Source organism: Tasmannia lanceolata, unplaced genomic scaffold (genome assembly GCF_043159265.1).
Source record: "Tasmannia lanceolata isolate RefF3 unplaced genomic scaffold, GAP_Taslan_0.1 ptg000002l, whole genome shotgun sequence".
Classification (NCBI taxonomy): domain Eukaryota; kingdom Viridiplantae; phylum Streptophyta; class Magnoliopsida; order Canellales; family Winteraceae; genus Tasmannia; species Tasmannia lanceolata.
The window spans coordinates 50,458,201-50,482,709 of record NW_027518679.1 but is presented as its reverse complement, the minus strand read 5'-3'; the positions used below and the strand labels follow the sequence as shown (position 1 = coordinate 50,482,709).

Below are 24,509 nucleotides of genomic sequence, written 5' to 3'. Positions count from 1 at the left end.
AATTTTTCTTTGAAACCTTCTGCCATGATTCATTTGGTTCGTCCAGCTTTGGCCCCTCTTCTTGACTGTCCTCTTGCTCAGTTGGGATCAAATTAACTATAGACGACCCTCGTCCAGTTATGATACTTTCTTCCTTCAAAGTTTCTTGCTTATGCCATTTTTCTCTTTCCCGACTCTTCTTTAGCGGATGATTTTGAAGAATTGAGGGTAATCGCCTTCCATATTTATCATCGAGTTGATTTGCTTCATTCATCTTTAATGTTTCTAGATCCTCTGTTTCTGTTGGATTGTCTTCACTGTCTAAGGAGTATTCTGTCTCTGATCAAGCCTCTCCCCCTAATTCTGTTTCTTGTGTTTTCTTCTCCCCCCGATGCCCAGACAACCAAGTCTAATACTGAACAAATATCAATTTTGCTCCACTCTCTTGCCTAGGATAGTAACCAAACTTGCAACTAAACTTATTGGTAGGAAAGTGCTAAAAGGAAAGTTGCTTTTATGCTCCTTAGAAAAAGACGCTTATTGGGCTCCATTTCTGCACAATTAGATCTGTATATCCACACAACAACCATTAGTTCAAGCAAATAGTGTTGAGAATACCTTCATCAGATTATCCATGCCCTTAAGCCATCAATATCATTTTGGGTTCCACCGAGAAACGTAAATTGTTAATTTTTAATAGGGAAATGGTATCCCTCCCCGCCAAGAGGATAAATTCCCCCCCCCTATAACGGTTTCTGTGAGAATGGTTCAGTGAGGAAAAATTCACCCTCTTTAACATTTTTCTCTGCCTTTAAAACTTAACGAATGACGTTAAGGAGAGTGGTGGGGGGTTGGGGGGGGGGGGGTGGAGATTTTATCCTTTGGAGGGGGGGAATATCACGTTGCCGCCTCATGGTGTTCTACTAGATCAATGGTATTGATTTGACATACATGCGTCACATGTAGGACCCTAACATAGCATTTTACCATTGACTGAAAATACCTTTTCCCGTAGTCATTCTTCTAGTTATACCATCATCCCCAAATTAACCTTTAACCGTCAGATCGCAACCTAGTAATGTTGTAAGCGAACAGAATTGTTGCCTTATAGTAAGGTATATATAGTCCTAATGATAGTTTTAAATATCGGTTGAAACCGAAACCGAAACTTCACGAAATCCAAAATTTCGGATATGATAAAATATTATCCTTTTTTTTCTCTATCACAGGATTTTGGCCGAAATTTTGGCTCAAGCCAAGGCTGAAATTGGGACCAAAACCGAAATTTAAAACCATGATCCTAATACCAATTATCCACAACTACCTCTACCTATTGATGTAAACCAGTGTCACAAGGTGGTCTAAATTTGGATCACAATGGGTGTTTGTGGCAATATGTTTAATGTTCAGGGTGGCTGTTTGAAGTTAGCAAAGGGTCTGCTTAGTTGCTTCATTTGCAATGGAAAGAAAATGATAACACACCATTATTTCCATGAGAAAACACCGGCAGCATTTTTCTTGCCTTCCAAAGAGTGTTTTATTTTTTTAAATGCTTACATGGAATCTCTGTCAGTCCACAATATTTCCGCCTAACAAGATCCGTTGCTCAGCAAATAGATTCTTAGATTCTGCTTCATGTAAATCTCCCCCCACGTCTCTCATTCCTCTATTTTTTTTTCTTTTCTTTTCTTTTTGTGATGTCATTTCTTCGCCAACTAAAAGGACCATTTTTAGTACGGAAAGAAAGGAATATAGATTCTGATTCCCATTTCTTTACTTTCCCTTTTCTCTTGAAATGGAAGGAAAGAGAAACAGTACAAACCTGCTCGCATTTGGAAAAATGGCAACCAAACAATGCTAGAAAATGTTAGTTGCATCTTTTTACTTTGGTTTTCCCACATTTTGCTGGATCTAAACAGACTCTTCAGTTTTGGGTGTGACGAATCCTTCACTGAGGTTAGACAACAACCATTATGTTCACATTTGTGCTTAAAAGAACTGATTATAACGAACCTTAATATGTTGCCCAAAATGCCTCACCAATTGTAGTGCTTAGCCTGTTTATGGTCTACACCTAGACCAGAATTTATCATTAGTGCAAAACCTGGTGGGAGTTTTGTCAAATGCAGAGCTAATCCCTGATCAGAAAACAAAACCCAATGAATTCAAACAAGAATGAAATGCATTCTTCATCCCTTTCCACTGACCTCTCCATCTATGATTGCATGTCTCAACAAAACAATTTCTTTCACAAGATTTCGATAAGTAAACGGCCGAACAGCAGCTCGAAGGAACAGCTCTGGAGGGATTTTGCTTCTCTTTACTCGCCTTCTCGGCCCATGACTCAAACCCTTCCACTCATTTCTACTCTGCTGCTTCACCTTTCTCTTCATTAGATTACCATTTACCTCATTCCCACTCACATCTCTTTGTTGTTGATCCATTTCCCTTAACTGCTCCTTGTAAAATTTTGTAGTGGTCTCTACACTTTTCTTCACCAAATTCTCCATTAACTCTGGACTTCTCAAAGCCTTCTGAAACTCTTCTTCCCAATATTTCTCATTCTCCTTTAAATTAACAGACTCTTCTTCCATACCCAACATTTCATCCCCACCCTCTTCCACATCAAGCACATCATCCTCTTCCTCTTCATTTTCATCTTCTTCTTCCTCCTCTTCTTCCTTTAAATTAACATACTCTTCTTCCATACCCAACATTTCATCCCCACCCTCTTCCACATCAATCACATCATCCTCTTCCTCTTCTTCCTCCTCTTCATTTTCATCTTCTTCAAACCAATCTGTTATTTGGGTTTCATTCTGACTACTCAAATTATCATCATCACTAAAATGATCATCAGGCGAATCGCAACCGAACTCCATCTCTTCTAACCTGACCTTCCATTCCTTAGTATAAGGATGAAGTAGTTCCACTGGATGATTCGAAAGCAAAAAATCCAAACACTTTGATTTCCTCTCATCGTTCATCTTCTGGTAAGCATTCACAACATCATCCACAAAAGCCTTAGGGTTTGCTCTAACAATCTTACACAACCCTCCAAAATAAGTACACATCTCAACCCTCCCACCATCCAAACTCAATTCAAACAAGTACTGATTTTCAGTACTAGGATCGAGCAGAGGCCCCAAAACCCTAAAGAAATCGTCTTGTGGCTCGAATCTGCACTGGTAAACAGGTCTCTTCACATAGATTATGTCCGGCCTCATCCAAGCAGCGCACTGAGTAATAAGTTCTCTCGTTTTGTTTCCGAGTCGACCCATCAGATTCCATTTATCCAATCTCTTTTCTCCACATTCCAACACAACTTCGCACACCAAAGTCCACTGCTCCCATGGCAAATCTGAAATTCTCCACTTTGGATGTCGAACGAAAATCCAAAAATACTTAAACCCTATATTTTTATCCAAGGAGCTGACCCTCCGGGAGAAATCCGATGCCATTTCGAACCGTTCGATTTCCTCCCATTCCTCATGGTCTTTTACAGGGCTGATCATGCTGACACGCTCATCGGAGAATCGCCCGCGGATTGGATCTCCGACAACGATACCTCGCCACGAGTAAGGACCATACTGGCCGTACTTGTACCTGTTGAAGTATAAATGATTAAATAACACTAACTTTAACCGCTTAAGCTTTTGTAGTAATCGGTTGTTTCACATGGTATCAGAGCGGCCACACTCCATAGAGTGTTTGAAATATAAATGACTAAAGTCCTGTCTGTTTGGGGTTTTGAGAACCGATTGTGAATTCAAAACTGATTATTGGACTCAAAATCAAACATAAATTTAGGTCCAATAATCAGTTCGGTTTGGTTTTGAGTCCAGTAATCAGTTTTGGATTTACAATCGGTTCTCAAAATCCGAAACAAACAGGGCCTAAATAATATCAACTGCTAAGCTTTTGGAGTAATTGGTTATTTCACGTGGTATCAGAGAAGCCACACTTCATAGAGTGTTTGAACTTTGAAATATAAATGATTAAATAATACCAACTGTAACAACTTAAGCTTTTGGACTTCATAGAGTGTTTGAACTTTGAAATATAAATGATTAAATAATACCAACTGTAACAACTTAAGCTTTTGGAGTAATTGGTTATTTCACATGGTAACAGAGCAGAGTGTTTGAAATACAAATGATTAAATAGCACCAACTCCAACAGCTTAAGCTTTTGGAGTAATTGGTTGTTTCAAATGATATCAGAATGGCCACACTCCATAGAGTGTTTGAAATATGAATGATTAAATAATACCAACTCTAACAGCATAAGCTTTTGGAGTAATTGCTTATTTCACATGGTATCAAAGCGATGGTTTAAATAACACCAACTTTAACAGCTTAATCTTTTGGAGTAATTATTTATTTCACATGGTATTAGAGCGGAGTGTTTGAGATATAAATGATTAAATAACGCCAGCTTTAACGGCTAAAGCTTTTGGAGTAATTAGTTATTTCACATGGTATTAGAGCGCGCTGCGGAGTGTTAAAATATAAATGATTAAATAACACTACTCTGGAGCTTTTAGAGTTAATGGGTTATTTGACAGTACCAGTCGTTGGGATGACGGAGATTGGGGTCATCTTTTTCCATGAATCGGACCATCCGATCATACCCAAATCCGATCATCTGAAGCTCTTCTTCACTGAAATTATCCGCGTGGTTTCGACTAGGGTTTTTGAGGCGGTAGAAGAGGTTCTCGGCGAGCCGTCGGCTTTTCCGGCGAGCATTCTTCTTCGCTTCCCGCCGGACTTCGGCATTACCCTCAATACGGCCGGGGGAGGGCCCGCCGGGTTTCTTCTTGCTCCGGCCGGCATAAACCCTAGGGTTTCGAACATTGGGAGAGGGTTTGGGGAAGAGAGAGAAGTTAGGGTTTGAGGAGATTGCTTGGATTGAGAGATTTCTAGGGTTAGGGTTTCGAACATTGGGGGAGGGTTTGGGGAAGAGAGAGAAGTTAGGGTTTGAGGAGATTGCTTTGATAGAGCGATTTCTAGGGTTTTTCCGTGCGGGAAAAGGGGTTAGGGTTTTGGAGAGAGGAGAAGGGAGTTTCTTTAGGGCTGTCCAATGGAATGAGGAGGGAGAGAGTATTTGGGATTTTGCGAGAGAGAAATCAAAAGTCGACATGGTTTGCTGAGAGCATGAAAATGGCATAGGTTTTTCTCTCACCGTTACACTGTGATTACATTACATTATCTAGGAGGATAATTTTTCAGTATAGAAGTTATTCTTGAATAAGCATTTTTTCGTGTTTGTTGAGCAACTATCCGGGACAGAAACTGTCCCATTTGTTTTTTAGTCTTTTCCTATAAATAAAGTCATTCTTAGAAAAGACAAAGGGGAAGAAATATTATTCTCCTCTTGCTGCCCTCCCCACATTTATTCTCCTCCTCAGTGGATTCGACGTTCTTCTCTGTAAATCGCCTTCCAAAGATACTATTCACCAGGTATTTGTCAGTGCTTTGCCTAAGATTTTTGGTTTTCTTTCTTTGACTACAATCTTTTGGTTGTTACTTTTCAAGCGACTTGGGGAGGTTTCAGTTCTTGATTTGGGGATCCACTCATCCTCTGGGTTTTTACATGGGGTATGTCTTAGGTGCCTAACCAACACGCCCAAAACCTTAGGGCTAATAGAACACGTTAGATCAAGCCCCATTAAATCTGTCCCATACCGGGTTGAGTCCTTCCTAGTCACATACCTAGGCAGACCCCCACATACGACCATAACAGTATGGAGGGGTTTCGATTTTTGATTTTTTTTTATGCCAATCCCTTGCACACCACTCTGACCACCCAAGATTTGAACTCTGGTCAGCTTGGTTAAGATTAACCATTGCTACCAAGTAGAGTAACCATGGGTGGTAATGGAGGGGTTTTGATTAGGTGTGGATTTCTTCTTTTTATGAGTAAGATAATGTTCAACTTGTATGATTTATATATTTTTATCTCTGTTATAGCCATTTTCTGGGTTCTTACTCTTCACGTGATCGGGAGGGGTTTTACTTCTTGCTCCAGGGTTTCCTCTGGTGGTGTTTTTTTTTTTGGAGGAATATGATGACTCTATGTCAAAGTGTATTTGTCCAACTCTCATCCTTTTTTGAAAAAAGAGAATGAGGCAAGCTAGTATAAATGATGCCAATCTCCTTGATGTGTTAAAACATTCGAATCATATGAATTCATTTTCAATTTTGTGTATAGTATCCATTTTGTTGAGAAAATCCGCCAGGCAAATCCGATCCGATCGTGAACAAATTAACGGAAAAGATATATCAATAAAACAAGCCACAAGATGAACACCAAGATTTACGTGGTTCGGCCAAGCCTACATCCACGGGCAAGAAACACAATCTTCCACTATGAGAAAAACAATATACAAGGATTACAATGGATTAAACCCCAAAACTCACAACCCTTTCCTTGCTTCTCTCACTCAAGACTGTACACCAAGAGTAACCCGAGCAGAAAACCCAAGAGGAATAAACCCTAGAAGAACCAACTTCTCTCTCCCTTCTTCTCTCTCTCTCCCTCTCTCTCTCTCTCTCTCTCTCTCTCTCTCTCTCTCTCTCTCTCTCTCTCTCTCTCTCTCTCTAGAGGTAGCTGACACCAGGGAAGCAGGATTCGTACCTGAGGGTGGGATTCGCGATTCCCCGAATCGCGAATCGGAATCGTGATTCGATTCCCCGATTCTGGGGAATCCCGAATCGATTCCGTCGGAACCTCGATTCCCAATTTATGAAAACCCCGATTCCCACTTTATAGGAACCCCGATTCCCAGGAGATTCCTTGGGAATCCCCAGTGAATCCCAACTCCCCAGCGACTCCAGGCGATTCCCCGGTGAATCTCCGGCGATTCCCCGACGAATCCCCGGCGAATCTCCGCCGACTCTCTGGCAAGCCCACGATTCCCGCTTCCAACCATCCCAGGAGCCTTCGATTCCCGCATTCGAATCTCGGATCGAATCCCGCTTTCGATTCGCGCCCTGCCAACCTTGGCTGACACACCACTCTCGTTCTTGTCTCTCTCACGCCACCCAAAGGGACATCACGTTATGTCTTATATATTTTAGGCTTTCCTTTTTTCGAAACCCAAAACATAAAGAAACTTTCTATTTTTGTTGCCTACTTGCCTTCCCAACAGATTTATATGTTGATAAGTAGTTCTGGTAATGCCCATGGCCTTTTCTTGACATCATAGATGAAGTGACGGGCTTCCTAATTGGGAAGGTCTCCTTCCACCATGTGCAGCGGCCGGTGAACGAGTCAAGTGTTTTGCCGCTATTGGGAAGGAGGTTTCCTTCCACCATGACGGGCTTCCTAATTGGGAAGGATGTGCTTGTTAGAGATGGTGTCACCTGTCCCTCCTTGGTACTTTCTCAGCCCTTCCCTATGGTTTTTGTTTTTAAATGGAGGAATTTATTAAGAAAGCTAAGCATGGGAACTAGTAACACCAATTTAAAAAAAAAACGGAACTAGACTTTGATGCTCCAAGATGACAAATAGATAGCTAAAGAAAACCAAAGAAAGTACACGGGCCCTCAAGTTAAATGTTGTCAAACACCTCAAAATCAGCCCTCCCGACTCGACTATGGGCCAGAATGCCCATCCCATTATTACTAGAGCGGAATATATGCTGGAAGGAACTCACACGACCCTTGATCAAAATCGAGATTTTGTTCATGAGAAACGCCACGAGAAGTCCTTCCGATCCTCGATTCATCTGATCACGTTTAGGGAATCTCCATCCACCATCAAAGAATCAATAATGGCTTGGTTGATCAGCCTGATGCCATACAAGAGAGCAAGGATTTTTTACTTGTTAGAATCTACTGTAATAATCGGACCAGATTACGCCAAACTAACCTCATAATCCGCTCTACGGAGGAGCCTATCAATACCAGTAGGGCCAGCATTGGAAGTGTTTTCCTTAGTTCAAAGTTGGTGTTGTATGTGTCATAGCATGTTCAAGTAAACTAAGTTGGGATGGTGAAGATTTTCATGGAGGTTGGACATGTGTCCTTTTGATGTTTATAGAATGGAGGTTGGACAACTTCTTTATGTGAGTCTTCTATGGTGCATGTACATCTTAATAAATTAAATGCAGGGCTCCAATTTTTATCTCATTTAATCACTACTTTGAATGATTGTTATTCCACAGTTTCCATTCTCATCACTACCACCTTTCTTTTTGTGGTTTATGATTATTTTAATGACAAAAATGCAACTTTGTCATGTGGATTATGATATTTTTAACGAGAATCTGTAAGGTTCATCATGATTTTCTTTGGTGATCATTTGGCACAGGTTCTATCTACAGGCAACACGTACAGATTGCTAAATACAAGATGGTCAATGCCGTCAAAGGATTGTTTATCTCGTGGTAAGTTTGCATAGCTTCATTGTCTCCTTCTTAAGCTCATTTTGTTGCATGTTTTCTTAGATATACCACATTAATTCCTAAGGCCACTTTCGTTTTGGATTTTGAGAACTGATTTTGAGTCCAAAACTGAGTATTGGACTCAAAATTGGACTAATTCTTATTCATGGTATGCTGTTGTGCCTATTTGTTTTGATGTTTGCAGTGACATACCCATGGCACAATTCATTGTCAATATGAATGCTGCTTTACCTGCTTCTCAGAAGTTCATACTACACATTCTCGACAGCACTCACATGTTTGTGCAACCCCATGTGGCTGAAATGATTCGGAGTCGCATTGCAGAGTTCAGAGACCAAAACTCCTATGAGAAGCCCGCATGATTCATTGGCATATTTTATGAACTTTAATCCCCTTCTTGCGCAAAGCTCAACTTTCTACACTATGCAAGTTAGCTAACCTAATCTGAGTTATAGACACGCTCTTCTCTGGTAACTTTCACAGCAGTTTTATGTTTCAAATAAGCTTCAGTTTTACTCTTTTTTTTTCTGAATCATGTGCAACTTGGGTTTCCTTTAACAGATTAAATTGGTTGTTCCCACAGAGACACTGGAGTGAAGAGGATTGGTTTGCTTAAGAAACGGCATTGCTTAACTGATCATCCTTCTCTGGATTATTATAAAAAAAAATTCTGGGATATTGATATTGGGGTAATCAGTCTAAGACCTTGGGTTCCCCCCCCACCCCAACACACACACACATGCTAGGGTTAGCCTCCAAATCCCACAGACAATATTTTGATGGGCTCATTCTCTTTGTCTTGAAGGCCTTAACTGAAAATTTCAGTGCCTACATCCTTATATGGATTTCATGTGAGTGCAAAGCAATCAAAAATTAAAATAGAGGAAGAATGTGTTTCAAAAGTTGAAATTTTGAGCTGGTGAGAAGGGTGCGAATTTGGAGAGACTGATATTATATTGAGTAGATTGTATAGTAAGGTCTGTCAAGGGAGCATACATGGCTATGATAATCAGAGATGGTGGTAATAGATTAGGGTTGACAACAATGGTGGTAATAGATTAGGGTTGCGGTTAAGGTTAGGTTTAGGTTTAGCCGTTTAGGGTTAGGGTTAGGGTTAGGGTTAGGGTTAGGGAGTAATGGTAGGGAAGAAGGAAGGAGTTTTCAAGATAGAGAACATGGGGAGGCAACTTCAAGAGAGAAAGGGAGGTGCGTCGGCATGTATGATAGGGGTGGCACTGTAGCAGCACTGTAGTAGTACTGTAGCGGTATTGTTCATGTGAACAGTAATTTTTTTTGTTTTTTTTAATAAAATCTTCACTTCTTCGAAACTAATTAGAACCTATAGCTATGATACCATGTTCGAAGCCCCAGTGGAGAGAAAAAGAGAGAAAGTAGAGAAAAGAGAAAAGAGAAGAAGTGGTATGGGTCACATGTGAAAAGTCAAGATTATCCTTAATAGGGTATGACCATTACACTGTTTCCTCCAACCATACAAAAGAAACAGGACTCTTCAAAGGAGTAACAAAAAGCGTGAGGAATGTTGAAGGAAAAATCTTTTCTACTACTATTCAGTAGGCATGTTCAGAAGTATTTTGGTATCCACTTTTCTACGGTCCATGGAAGGAGGATCAGATAGAGCAGTGTGCATTTTGAAAGGTCTTCTACCTAGATGTAATCCCCTCTCTTCATCTTTCGGTCGTCCATGGGAGATCAATCAGAGCAATGTTTCTCCTGTTTTTGTTTTTGTTTTTTGTATTACCGTTGACTACCTAGGTCATTGACCTTTGTTTTATTTAATGAAATTTCCACCATTTAAGAAAACATCGTTTTCTATCAAATCCCTGATTTCACAATTAAACCCCAAGGTTCCCCTCAAATCACAACAGCATCAAACTACAGACTGATAGAGCAAACCCTAATTATTAAACCAATCACCAAATCTCATAAACAGACAGTTACCAGAAAAGAAAAAAGCATGAGTTATTGATTTATAATATAATCAAGAATCGAGAGAGGAGATGATGCAGATGAGAACCTGGAGAGAGAGAGAGAGAGAGAAAAAAAACCCTATCTTTTTTCTTCTGGGAGAACCTGGAGAGAGAGAGAGAAAAAGCTTGACTCTCCCTTCTTGATCTTGATTTATCTCTCTTCCAGAAAGACGCCTTAAATGGGTACAAAGATAGAAGCCCTAACTTTGCATCTGGTGCACGTCGGGAACAGTTCCACACTCGTACAGGAAATTCCACTGAAACTTGAGTGACGAAGAAATTTCACATTGGATTTGTTTTCGGTTACTGATATTGGCACTACAAGGTTTTGATAATTGCACTAAATAATTTTGTCTTTTGTTATTTAAACGGCTGTCAAAGGTTATTACAGTTCTCAAATTAAAAAAAAAAAACCTCTTGGAAGCGTATTTAGAAAAGAAAAGACAAGCTGAGTTTGTGCAATTATTAAAAGAAGTAGTACTAATATCAGTACGTGATGATTATTATAGGCTGTGCAATTTCATAATAGTTCATGCCACTTCATGGAATCAAATGCTTGGCAAACCATCTTTAGCTGAAGTTAAGAAAATTCTAAGGACAACTCTCCTCATACCCCACATGCAAAACACTCTTTGTTTTGAAACAACTGGGCAAGGGTAATTTCACTGTCAATACAATATGGCCAAAGGACATATTCCAAAATAAGCTGAGTTTCTCTTGTTTTTGTTGAATGGATTCTACAAGCTAAACAGAGATGCTCCCTTGACAGATACAGTCATAGCCATTGGAGGCATTATACGTGATTCATATATGATTATCATAGCCATGTATTCCTCAAATGTTGAATGGATTAGAGAAAGCTTGGTAAAGAAAAAGCTTGGTGGTAATAGATTGTATTTTGGAATATGTCCTTTGGCCATATTGTATTGACGGTGAAATTACCCTTGCCCAGTTGTTTCAAAACAAAGAGTGCTTTGCATGTGGGGTATGAGGAGAGTTGTCCTTAGAATTTTCTTAACTTCAGCTAAAGATGGTTTGCCAAGCATTTGATTCCATGAAGTGGCATGAACTATTATGAAATTGCACAGCCTATAATAATCATCACGTACTGATATTAGTACTACTTCTTTTGATAACTGCACAAACTCAGCTTGTCTTTTCTTTTCTAAATACGCTTCCGAGAGGTTTTTTTTTTAATTTGAGAACTGTAATAACCTTTGACAGGCGTTTAAATAACAAAAGACAAAATTATTTAGTGCAATTATCAAAACCTTGTAGTGAAAATATCAATAACCGAAAACAAATCCAATGTGAAATTTCTTCGTCACTCACGTTTCAGTGGAATTTCCTGTACGAGTGTGGAACTGTTTCCGACGTGCACCAGATGCAGAGTTAGGGCTTCTATCTTTGTACCCATTTAAGGTGTCTTTCTAGAAGAGAGAGAAATCAAGATCAAGAAGGGAGAGTCAAGCTCTCTTTCTCTCTCTCCAGGTTCTCCCAGAAGAAAAAAGATAGGGTTTTTTTTTTCTCTCTCTCTCTCCAGGTTCTCATCTGCATCGTCTCCTCTCTCGATTCTTGATTATATTATAAATCAATAACTCATGCTTTTTTCTTTTCATCTATTTGTGTGGATTTTGAAAGATTTTGTTGAAGTTTCGATTTCTTCCTTTTTGTTTCTGGTAACTGTCTGTTTCTGAGATTTGGTGATTGGTTTAATAATTAGGGTTTGCTCTATCAGTCTGTAGTTTGATGCTGTTGTGATTTGAGGGGAACCTTGGGGCTTAATTGTGAAATCAGGGATTTGATAGAAAACGATGTTTTCTTAAATGGTGGAAATTTCATTAAATAAAACAAAGGTCAATGACCTAGGTAGTCAACGGTAATACAAAAAACAAAAACAAAAACAGGAGAAACATTGCTCTGATTGATCTCCCATGGACGACCGAAAGATGAAGAGAGGGGATTACATCTAGGTAGAAGACCTTTCAAAATGCACACTGCTCTATCTGATCCTCCTTCCATGGACCGTAGAAAAGTGGATACCAAAATACTTCTGAACATGCCTACTGAATAGTAGTAGAAAAGATTTTTCCTTCAACATTCCTCACGCTTTTTGTTACTCCTTTGAAGAGTCCTGTTTCTTTTGTATGGTTGGAGGAAACAGTGTAATGGTCATACCCTATTATGGATAATCTTGACTTTTCACATGTGACCCACACACACTTCTTCTCTTTTCTCTTTTCTCTCTACTTTTTCTCTCCATTAGGGCTTCGAACATGGTATCATAGCTATAGGTTCTAATTAGTTTCGAAGAAGTGAAGATTTTATTAAAAAAAACAAAAAAAATTACTGTTCACATGAACAATACCGCTACAGTACTACTACAGTGCTGCTACAGTGCCACCCCTATCATACATGCCGACGCACCTCCCTTTCTCTCTTGAAGTTGCCTCCCCATGTTCTCTATCTTGAAAACTCCTTCCTTCTTCCCTACCTAATCCCTAACCTTAACCCTAAACGGCGAAACCTAAACCTAACCTTAACCGCAACCCTAATCTATTACCACCATTGTTGTCACCCCTCCCTCCCTCCCTCCCCTAACCTGAAACCCATCGGGGCCACCCTTTAACCCTAACCCGAAAATCCATTCCCTCCCAAAACCCGAAAATCCTTCACCCTTGATTTCACTCCTCTCCTGATGGATGCTCTTGATGATTTTTTTCGTTGTCTTTGGTGGTGACGTTTCTCTTTAGCTTCTTCATATGTTCCGAAGCCGCGTGATGGTCTGTTGGGCTGTGTTCTTCGCTCTTGTATTTTTTCTTCATTATTGTTTGTAGTTGGTTGGTTGTAGTTCATCGCTTGCTGATTGCTTGTATGCTCGGCTTTGTTGATGTGTTGGGGCCTTGTGCTGTTGTCTTGGGCTGATTGTTTCTTCCCCGGCTTAGTTTCTTCTTCGTACTCGTGGTTTCATCTCCTCTCCTTCGATGCGGCTCGGTCTTGCATTTGCTTATTGTCGTGTTGTTCCCGTCAATTTCTACTATTCGTGATACTTGAGTTGTTGTTTACTTCGCTCGCTCTGGCTATGTGATTCGTGCCTGCATCGTCTCTGACGGTTCTTGTTTGATCTGTTGGTATTGTGCTTGACATAGGTGTGTTTTTGTGTGTTCATTTGTTGGTATTCATTGTTATTACTTATTTGAGATGCTTCGGTCATGGCTCTCACATCGCGTTCGACTCCTACGGATGTTCTTGCTCAGATCGGAGGAGATAGTAGTTTCCCTGGTGGATGTTCTCGAGGTAGGCCTCATTCAGGGGGAGGCTGTGGTTCTGGTGGATGTGGATCCCGCCGTTGTACACATTGTGGTCTGGACGGCCACTCCGTCACCTTTTGTTATCATCTGCATCCCTAGTTGCGGCCTTCACGCTATGCCCATCATGCCTCTGTTCCAGTTGTTGAGAGCTCTACCCTTGCTTCATCTGCGCCGATCGACCGTACGGATTTCGTAGTTGTCTCACGAGTTGAGTATGAGGCTCGCTCCATAGGCATGCATCCCATTGTCACTCTTGCCCCTCCAGGTCACACCACATCCTGTTTCCTTAGTAGATCTGGTTCTTGGCTCATTGACTCTAAAGCCTCCAATCATATGACTGGTAAATCCGATTTACTTTCTTCCCTCCAGCCCTGTTCTTCTTCGAGTCTTATGATTACCTTGGTTGATGGGAATACCTCTCATGTTAATGGAGTTGGTGTTGCGTCCCCTCATCCAAATCTTTCTTTGTTCTATGTTCTTTGTGTCCCTAAATTTCCTTTTAACCTTCTTTCTGTCAGTCAGCTTACTAAACGTCTTGGTTGTTCATTGACTTTTTTCCCCTTCTCACCGCGTGTTTTAGTATTTGCAGACTGGGAAGAGGATTGGTTCGGGGCGTGAGGTCGATGGCCTATAGTATCTTGGGTTGTACTGATGTAGCATTGCGAAGTTCAGTTGATAGTTTTTAGTGGCATTGTTGTTTGGGCCACCCTCCCATGGAGAAGCTTCACCATACTGCCATTGTTTCCAGTCCCGTTAGTCACTTTCATTGCGAGTTGTGTTAGTTGGGTAAACACCGTCGTGTTTCGTTTCCTTCTCGTGTTGTTAGTCGTGATCCTCATCCTTTTGAACTTGTTCATTCCGATGTTTGGGGTCCTTGTCGGACCACATTCTTGTTCTGCTTTAGGTATTTCCTGGTATTTGTGGATGATTATTCCCGTATGACATGGGTATTTTTACTCAAGGATCATTCTGAGGTGTTTTCTGCATTTCGCACCTTCTATTCAGAAATTTCTAACCAGTAACATTGTTCCCTTGGCTGTTTGCGCACTGATAATGCCTGGGAATATTTTTCTTCCTCTAATGAATTTCAAGTCTTTTGGTGGAGTCGTGGTACCATTCATCAGTCCTCTTGTGCCTACACATCTCAATAAAATTGTGTAGTCGAGAGGAAACTTTGATACCTTCTAGACATGGCTAACACTTTCATGTTCCAGATGAAGGTGCCAAAGCCTTATTGGAGTGGGGCTATCCTCAAGGCCATTTTTTGACCAATTGTCTGTCAGACACCTTTCTCTATTTTTCATCCTTCTGGGAACCCATGAGTCTTTGGATGTGTCTGCTTTGTCCACAATTTGTCCCCTGGCTTGGACAAATTAGATCCTCGTGCTGAGAAGTGTGTATTCCTTGGTTATTCACGAAAACAAATGGGGTATAGGTGCTACAGTCCTCGTTTGAGGAAGGTCTATATCTCTGCCAATGTTAGTTTCTTTGAGACTACCTCTTTCTTCTTTGACTCTGCAGCTAACCCCGTTAAGGACACTGGGCTTTAGGGCTGGCAATTTCACCCGTGAAAACGGGGATCCGCCGAATTCCCCGATCTCAGCGGGGATGGGGACGGGGATGGAGATGGCCCCGCCCCGCCCCGCCCTGCGCCGTTTCAATATGCAAGATATTATCAATACCCTCTTCTTTTAGTACTATTTTAAAGTTTTTTTTGTGAACAGTAAACATTTCTTTTAGGTTAGTGATATTGGCACTACTATATTTTGATAAGTGCACATATATGGCTTGTCTTTTCTTCTTCATGGGCGTCCAAAAGCACTTCTTGAGGCGGGATTTTTTGTGCGGGGCGAGGACAGGGAATGCAACATCCGGCCCCGCCCCGTTGCCAGCCCTACTAGGCTTCCTCTTTATCTCCATCGGTGGCTCCTTTCCCTTCACCTTTGCAGGTGTATAGTCGTGGCCCTTGGCAAATCGTGCAACCCTCTGGTGTACAAGCCATCCTCTTGACCTTCCACATTCCCAGTCTGATGGATCACAGTGGATCCTCAGGTATCTGATGTTCCTCCTGTTCCTGTTACTTCTCCCATTGCATCCCATGCTCTTTCTCGTATTGTGGCTCATCCGATCATTGACTTTGTTTCCTATAATCGAATTTCTCCTGTTTATCGAACATTTCTTTCTGCTTTGTCTTCGATTACTTTGCTCGTTCTGTTGCAGATGCCTTAGCTCACGTACGTTGGCATGATGCCATGGATGCTGAGATGGCTTCCCTCCACTCCAAGGGTACTTGGAAGTTAGTTTCTTTGCTCTCTGGTGCTTAGCCAACAGGTGGGTACTCTCGGTTCAATACCCTACCAGATGTGTCTGTTGAACGCCTAAAGGCACGTCTAGTTGCAAAGGGGTACACTCAGACGTTTCGGGTTGACTATACTGAGACCTTTTCCCGTGTTGCGAAGATTCCCTCTGTGATTGTTTTGATATCCTTGGCTGTGAATAAGGGCTGGCCGTTGTACCAACTGGATGTCAAGAATGCTTTTCTTCATGATGATCTCAGTGAGGAAGTATACATGGAGCAACCTCCAGGGTATGTTGCTCAGGGGCATGTCGTTTGCATAAGGCGCTCTATGACCTCAAATAGTCTCCTACAGCTTGGTTTGGGAGATTCAGCATTGCAATTATATGTTTTGGCATGAGGCATTTTGCAGGAGACCACTCTGTTTTAAGCCTGCCATCTGTTGGTGGATGCATTTTCTTGGTCGTTTATGTTAATGATATTATTATCACTGGAAGTAACAGGGAAGGTATACAGAAATTAAAGGTCTTCCTTCAAAGAGAATTCAATACCAAAGTCTCAGCCGTCTCAAATACTTCCTTGGAGTCGATGTTGCTTATTCACATGGTGGTCTCTCCCTATGTCAAGAGAAAATATGTCTTGGACATATTAGAGGAGACAGGATCCTTATGGTTGAAGCCGGCCGAGGTCCCTATGGATCCTGATGTTAAGTTGCTCCCTGATGAAGGGGATTTGTTGGAGGAATCAAGCAGATTCAGGAGATTAGTTGGCAAGTTGATCTATTTGACAGTGACTCGTCCATATATATCATATGCAGTTGGTGTAGTAAGTCAATTTATGAGCTTGCCACGTACTTCTCATTGGGCAGCAGTTCTCTAGACTGTGAGATACTTAAAGAGGGCCCCTGGTAAAGGCTTGTTTTTCAAAAGTCACAACCACATGAACTTGGGGGTTTACTGATGTAGACTGGGTGGGTTTTCCTGCAGACAGAAGATCTACTACGGGTTATTGTACCTTTGTTGGAGGAAACTTAGTCTCTTGGAAAAGCAAAAAGCAGGATGTCGTGGCTAAATCCAGTGCCGAAGCAGAGTATCGAGCTATGGCTCATTCATGTGGAGAGTTGGCTTGGCTGAGATCGTTTATGATTGAGATTGGCTTGCACTCTTTGTCTCTATCATCGTTATATTGCAATAATAAGGCAACTGTCCATATTGCTTCGAACCCATTTTTCCTTGAAATAGTTGAGCAAATTGAGGTGGATTGCCACTTCATTCGTCAGAAGATTCCAAAAGATAAAATACGTACCGTTTTCACTAGATCAGGAGACTAGATGGCTGACATATTTACCAAGTAAAGTTACAATTTATGATTAGGTGATCAACTGAGCCGATGATGGAGATGATTGTTCGTAAGGATCCTACCTATGCACACAGTCCAACAAATTGTGTTGACTCTCAAGGTGGCTTTAGACAAGCAAACACATATGTCTTAACGATATAAAAGAAAGTTGGACCAAATGTTCATAAAAGGATTTAACAGTGAAGATGCCCATCACTAACCGTTTCCAGAACCTCTTATCACAACCACTCCCCTGACGTGGATATAATTAATTCTGGCAAAGAATGATGCCACAATATCCCTTCATCTATTTCTGCTCCTCGATTCACCTTCAACTTTCTTCTCAAGGTATTGAGGGGTCCGCTCTCAGACCCAAATCTTTAAGTACTCTTTTTTCTGTTGCATGGGAATAAAAATATATCAGTTTTGGATGAAAATTGTGGTAGAAATCTTGTAAAATTACAAAAACTTATGGAGACATAAGCAAATGATAGAGATTTAAGATGAAACTCAATAAAATTATAGAATAAGCACAAACACACACTTAAAAACTGTCACATAAGCAAGAGAACAATCCATAATGGTTTAACAACACCAAATATCTAGGGATATGTGTTGTAAATGTTCGTTCTAAACTCAAAATATATCTAGCCCTTGCATTCATTTGGGATAGCTAAAAAACATCAAATGTAGTTCAAACGAATACAAAACGATTACTAAGAGGGTAAAAAGTAAAAAACTTCAAATTTATCACAAAAAATCGAAGATGAAAATTGCCCAGAAATTCTGCACAGTTTTGTTTGGAATAGGTCATTTCATCGTGTTTCATTTTGGACAAACTAGACAAGATTGGACCGGATCAGAAAAAAATTGACCCACTTTCTAAGCGGGATATTTTGTTCAGCGTTTTGTTCCGTTTGTCAAATGCAACAGACTGTTTCATCCATTCCGAACAAAACAAAACAAAATAAAAAACTAAACTTTCTAATTCAAAGTATCTTATTTTCCAATTCCTCCCAAACTCCAATTAGAAACCTACTCATTCACTACTGAAATTGAGGCAATAACTCACCTACTTCCATGGAACAAAACATTGCCTGCACGATACATACTGTATTGTTTGGGCTCCAGTGCGATTGATACACCTTATATCGGCCCAAAATAACATGCATATTGGTGTAAGACCGGATCAATACATTGGTCTATCAACCGTATCTGCCTATATCAGCCGATACAGAACCGAAATACAGCCCCGTATCGGTGTTAGGGTCATGCGATCTTGCAAGACGTCTTGGTTTACATAAACAAGCAACTCAAAGCCCCTTTTCCACCTTTACCTTATTTATTTTTATTTTCACTTGTTTTATCTAGGATTATGGGTCATATGATCGAATCCCACCAATATTTACACTAATCGAGCATCAAAAACACAAATCTAAGCGTTACTGGGTGGGCAAAAGGTGGACACAGGCAAGTTTGTGTTAGTGCGGAAGCTCAGCCTTTGACTTTGCAACATTGGGAGCCTCCTGCATTAGGCTGCTTAAAACTTAACTTTGATGGTTCTAGTTTGGGAAACCCTTGGCCAGCGGGGGTTGGGGGTGTCCTCAGCGATGATGTAGAGTTGGTTCGGTGGGCTTTTGCGGGTCCCATTGGGATTGCCTATTCAAATGAGACGGAGGTCCGTGTGGCACTCCAAGGATTAAGACTCGTGGCAGAAGGAAATTTGGATTTGGTAGTAGTGGAAGGGGATTCCCTCAATGTGATCCGGTGGCTGAGAGGGTCCCATGTCTGCCCTTGGCGGTTTGCCTCTTTCTTTGACGAAATTCAAGACATTGTCGGTTCCTCGTCGATATGTTACCATCTCGTTAGAAGATCCACCAATGGGGCTGCGGATTATTTAGCTAGGCGTGGTGTCACTTTGGAAGCTTTGGAGCTATACGATTTCCTTTCGCCTTAATTTTTGTTTTGTTCTCTTTGTTACCTTATTTGCTTATTTTTTCTTCCTGTAGTTGTTTCTCTTGTTTTGTTGTATTGGACCATCTCAGTCTTTTATTTAATGAAACTCCTGACCATTAAAAAAAAAGGTGCATCACAGAATTAGCGATTTCTTTGTTTAAGATAAAATACCTAAAATTTCCCTCTTTTGCTGTTGATTTGTTGTAGAACATAAGGACATACATGATTCATTGAATATGCATATTTTGGTAGGATCACAGATTTAGTGCTTGTATGCGCTTATTTTCTCTTTAAAAAAAAAAAATTGCCCCTGATTTTCCATCTTTTGATGTCACATATTTGTGAGTCTTACAGATCCTATTTTAAATTTATTTCCAATTATAATTTTGATGCGAGTCTTATTAAATCTAATTTTATTATTAATTTCATCTTCTAAGTTAAATCTAGTTAGGTTTAATGATATTTTGTTTATTCATGTTTTGTTTATACATGTGCCCATTATCTATTTCCTATATTTTGGAAAGTGCCAAGTCATATCTATATTCCTGTCCATATGTAAGTATTATTGATCCTTCCTCATAGTGTGTCCATATCCTTATCCGTCTCTAGGTAGTATAGATCCTTCCACAAGGTCTTGTGAAGCTTGCAATACAACAATTCCTTTCTCCACATCCAAAATATTGTGTCAAAACATGTGACTGTCAAAGTTACTTAGCTTCTGATTGGTCACCTGGAGAATTGTTAACAAACTATTAATTTCCATGCCGAAAAAGCCAATAGATGTTTATATCAATGTGAAAAATGAATGCAGAAAAGCTCAAAAAGATCTTAATTCTGGCCCGGAGGTCAGTTGAGGGTACTGCTCATCTGTGCAGGCAACAAAGGGCAGTTGCCTCTGTGATGCCCTTTACTTAGTAATGAGCTGGTGCCTAAAATCCCTAAACCATGTGTGACTTGGTATTCCAAGCAAACACAAATTTGTTTCGTACCTCTTTTGTGGTGCTATTGAGGCCAGTTTTATTTTACTACCTTGGCTGTTGAACCTACTGGATCCTCATACAAGTTTTTATTGATGGTACTATGATGTAGCTTCAACAGGAGAAATAGAGGTTTAGCAGAAATAATTACCATAAAATTTGTGGAAATTAACTACAACGGCTTTAGTTGTTACTACAACACCTCTAGGACTGTTCGTGCAAACAAGAAGCAAACAAAGGGGAAAAAAAACTTAATATGTCTTCACTGTTCCACCAGAACTTGTCCATTTACACCTATACAGCCTATATAAAGAAAATTCTCCCAGTCTCTGTTAAATTCCCTTGTAGCTGACTCCTTTCCCAACATAAGCAGCTTCCAAATCAAAAGAACTTGCTTCTGAAATAAACTATAATTCGAGTCCTAAAATGGAAATAAACCTCATGCAAGTATCTCCTGCTAGACACATCTTTAGAACCATACCTGAAATCAAAGAATTTTACCTAAGCTGCCCATAAGTAAAAAAGGCAAGACTCCTGAATTTGGTCCATAAGTGAGCCTTATGACATCAGCATGACATCATGGTTACATCACCATATGGCATGCAGATCTTTTTTTTTCTTCTGCTGTAAATAATACATAGAGGGCCTTTTTGCCTTTTTGCTGGCCCTGTGGAGTATTTAATGCATCACACCATCTTGCAACTTTTAGTGGCACATTGTGGTAATAACTGTCTATTGAGATGGTGAAACACACATACCACCATGTAGAGACAGCGACACAGCCGGGACCCAAACATTTGGAGTGCAGGGTCTCTCCAATTCAAATGGGTTGTCTTTTCCTGCTAACAGGTTTGGATGATCTCATTTGTTTCATCACTAATATGTCACACCTGTCAATAAGAGAGTGATATAGATTTTGTGTCTATCTCAATAACAGGACAAGTATGTGCCGAAGGCCCTGTTTACTTTGGATTTTGATAATTGATTTTTGAGTCCAAAACTGATTTTTGTTTTTGAAAGCTAACTAATTTAATTCCAGGTAAATGAAAGGTACATCCAAGGGACAAGCTGTCCTAAAAAAACCACAGTACAAGCCCAACCAAGGCTTGTAGCAGTTCTTACAGCAAATCGATAAGACATACATGACCCATCAGTAGATGAAAACAAAAAATAAAAAGTGAAATGGCTTCAATTATTGGACTTAAATATTTTTGTTTTGGCTTTTTGCAGTACCTGCAATTCCAGAATACGCTGTAGCAATGGATGAAACATCTACAGATCAAGAAAACATAGGTGGTTGACTATCTTTCCATGAACAAAACACCAAATTTCTCAAATACGCATTCAAATGTGAGTACCTGCAATTCCAGAATTTGTAGTATCAATGTATGAAACATGTATAGAACTAGAAAACGTACGTGGTTGACTATCATTCTATGAATAAAGCCCCAAACTTTGCTAGATAGCAACTCTTTAGAATATCTGCTTTCAACTGCTTTAGAATATTTCTGCTTTAGAATATTTCAACTCCAAATAGGGTTCTAAACTCAGGCAGGTGATTTCCAGCATGCACACTTGGATCTTTTTAGTTTTGAAGGGTTATTAAGTTTATAAGGAGCCCGTTGATAATTTGGTACCATTCTTTAGATTGCAAGTTGTAAGCATTTTAAGTGCTCATTGTTGGAATACGATCTTCTTATCAATTTAACTGTAAATTTGCTCTCCTTTCAGATGTCTAATGATGTCGAAAACCCCAAAAGTGAGATTCAAAAAAACATTCACATAACAGCACCATTGGCAGAAGCTCAAACAACCTGCTATGAGAGTCTCACAAACTTACTCCAGAAAGCATCGATTTATGGGATAGCCGCCGGATACTGTATTTCAGCAGCACTTCTGTCAATAATCAACAAATGGGCAGTTATGAAATTCCCTTACCCCGGGGCCTTGACTGCCTTACAATACTTCACCAGTGCCCTTGGCGTCCTGGTGTGTGGACAGTTGAAACTTGTGGAGCATGACCAACTCGAGCTACGAACAATGTGGAGATTCCTACCTGCAGCCATCATATTCTACCTCTCCCTCTTCACAAACAGCGAACTTCTGCTCCACGCAAATGTTGATACCTTTATAGTCTTCCGATCAGCTGTTCCAATATTTGTCGCCATCGGAGAAACTCTCTACTTAAACCAACCATGGCCGTCGATCAAAACATGGCTTTCACTTGCTACCATTTTCGGCGGCAGTGTGATTTATGTCCTAACAGATTACCAATTCACGCTGACAGCATATAGTTGGGCTTTGGCTTATCTTGTGAGCATGTCCATAGATTTTGTTTACATAAAGCATGTGGTGATGACTATAGGACTCAACACATGGGGTCTGGTGCTCTATAACAACCTGGAGGCCCTTCTTTTGTTCCCATTGGAATTGCTTATAATGGGGGAATTAAAGAAGATAAAACATGAGATCACTGACGAGTCGGATTGGTATTCTTACAGCGTGGTTTTGCCTGTGGGTTTATCGTGTTTGTTTGGCTTGGCCATCTCCTTTTTCGGGTTCTCATGTAGGCGGGCTATTTCCGCGACGGGTTTTACAGTACTTGGTATACTGAACAAGCTCCTCACAGTTGTGATAAATCTAATTGTTTGGGACAAGCATTCTACAGTTGTGGGAACTATTGGTCTTTTGATATGCATGCTTGGGGGGATTCTTTATCAGCAGTCTACAAGCAAGCCAAAGGCTGTTCAAACAGAAGGAAAAGTTAGTAATGAGGAACAACAAAAGCTTTTAGAAATGGAGACCACCCAAGAAACCAACATCACTGAAAAGCCTGTTGGGGATTCAGTGGAGGCGAATTGAGAGAATGTATTCTCGAAGCATTCTTTTGTTGTATTCTTAAATTTATTCTATGGTCACAAGCAATAAGGAAGTAACACCAATGCAATTTCTACAATTCTTTTGTTTGTTAGACGTTTCCCTCTTGGCAGTGAAATATGATTTTGATATGAGACCCCCTGTTGATCTGCTGATCCATGCGACATCGGGATGATCTTGACCTTTCATCTTGTGGGCATAACCGCAGAGATGTGTTACTGAAAATTGCACTCATTAGACAAGTCAACCATTGCATCAATGACTTGTGCATCTACTGTTGCCTAACATTCAGGTGAATGTTATGATCATTTAATTAAATGCAACCTTTGAATAATGACTTCTTCTTTGGGAATTCAGTTCTTTAAACAAGACGTCTTTGAGAATTCTGTGCACATAAAAAAAGCGCGAAAGTGCTGCTGAGAATGGGATTTGGAGAACTTGGAGGAACAGGTAAAGTTTTTGGAATGCTGTTCTACTGTTTTTTTTTCATTTTCCTCATTCTTTGTACATAAAAAAGCGCAATAGTGCTGCTGAGTGCTGAGAATGGTTAAAGAACACAACCTAGGTATTCCTGACGAGTACACACACCAGTTTCTTTTGTATTCTTAGCAAAAAGATAACCTTTTCTTCCCCGGGCCACCACCTTGTAGTGTAAAAAGAGTAGTCATACATACACTAGAGAGGTTGGCCCTGGGAAGAAAAGGGTGCGAATATATCACTTCCCTATTTTTACAGGCAGATCTGCTGATTTAAGGCATGTATGTCCCAAGATAAACAAATATAAAAACTTTGCAACTGAAGAATCTAGTGTGATGACGTTTGGGTACATGCATTCCACGTTCAGAAACACTCCTTTTGGTGATTACTTAGAAAATTAAGGGGCCGTTTGGATACGCGAATTTTAGAATCAGGGTTTCTTCAAAATTGTAACTAAGAGACCGGAGAAGAAGCGGACCAGCCGTCGTTTTTTACTCATTTTTTACTTCTCACCTTTCTTTCCCTCGGCAAGAGAGAGCAGATCCTTCCATATTTTCAGGTTTTAGAAATCTCAGGTTGCAGGAGAGATTTTTAAAACCTGAATTTCTCACTTAAAATCCAAGAAACCCTGTCAGGACAGTATACTATATAGCTTGATCATTAACCCTCTTTTACACTGTTTTCAAACTAAAAACCTGGATTCTAACATCTGCGTATCCAAACGGCCCCTAAGGGTTGTTTCATAAAGAAAGTCCGGACCCTGATGATTTGTAAAAATTTCTGAAGGAAAACCAAATTACCAATCTCCATTATTCCCCTTATACAACAACCAGGTAAACCCACTAGCTTTCTCTTGTTAAGTTCTTGGATACACCGGATTTGTAAAATCCTGGATTATAA

General features: G+C 40.3%; 3 protein-coding genes across 4 annotated transcripts; 2 read left to right on the top strand and 1 right to left on the bottom strand.

The window, feature by feature from the left end:
• Window positions 1-1,706: 1,706 nt before the first annotated feature.
• On the bottom strand, window positions 1,707-5,174 carry LOC143877287 (uncharacterized). Its single transcript, XM_077379273.1, has 2 exons — window positions 4,550-5,174; window positions 1,707-3,585 (listed from the first exon to the last, which is right to left on the bottom strand). Exons 1-2 carry the CDS (start codon window positions 5,146-5,148, stop codon window positions 2,169-2,171), a joined length of 2,016 nt encoding a protein of 671 aa, XP_077235388.1. The 5' UTR covers window positions 5,149-5,174; the 3' UTR covers window positions 1,707-2,168.
• A 158-nt stretch (window positions 5,175-5,332) lies between these two features.
• LOC143877275 (general transcription and DNA repair factor IIH subunit TFB5-like) lies at window positions 5,333-8,751 on the top strand. The gene is made up of 3 exons (XM_077379253.1): window positions 5,333-5,441; window positions 8,296-8,371; window positions 8,574-8,751. Exons 2-3 carry the CDS (start codon window positions 8,337-8,339, stop codon window positions 8,749-8,751), a joined length of 213 nt encoding a protein of 70 aa, XP_077235368.1. The 5' UTR covers window positions 5,333-5,441; window positions 8,296-8,336.
• Window positions 8,303-23,263, top strand: LOC143877265 (GDP-mannose transporter GONST3-like). 2 transcript variants are annotated; one of them, XM_077379238.1, is made up of 2 exons: window positions 8,303-8,371; window positions 21,987-23,263. In XM_077379238.1, exon 2 carries the CDS (start codon window positions 21,987-21,989, stop codon window positions 23,115-23,117), a length of 1,131 nt encoding a protein of 376 aa, XP_077235353.1. In that variant the 5' UTR covers window positions 8,303-8,371; the 3' UTR covers window positions 23,118-23,263. The 2 variants fall into 2 exon arrangements, with proteins under 2 accessions (XP_077235353.1, XP_077235344.1); XM_077379229.1 differs by lacking the exon at window positions 8,303-8,371 and adding an exon at window positions 21,465-21,605.
• Window positions 23,264-24,509: the final 1,246 nt, after the last annotated feature.

Coding starts and splice junctions, on each gene's coding strand:
- LOC143877287 (XM_077379273.1), bottom strand. CDS start 5,148: ATGCCATTTTCATGCTCTCAGCAAACCATGTCGACTTTTGATTTCTCT. Junction 3,586..4,549: donor CTCCGTCATCCCAACGACTG/GTACTGTCAAAT, acceptor ATACTTCAACAG/GTACAAGTACGGCCAGTATG.
- LOC143877275 (XM_077379253.1), top strand. CDS start 8,337: ATGGTCAATGCCGTCAAAGGATTGTTTATCTCGTG. Junction 8,372..8,573: donor AAAGGATTGTTTATCTCGTG/GTAAGTTTGCAT, acceptor TGATGTTTGCAG/TGACATACCCATGGCACAAT.
- LOC143877265 (XM_077379229.1), top strand. CDS start 21,567: ATGAACAAAACACCAAATTTCTCAAATACGCATTCAAAT. Junction 21,606..21,986: donor TCTCAAATACGCATTCAAAT/GTGAGTACCTGC, acceptor CTCTCCTTTCAG/ATGTCTAATGATGTCGAAAA.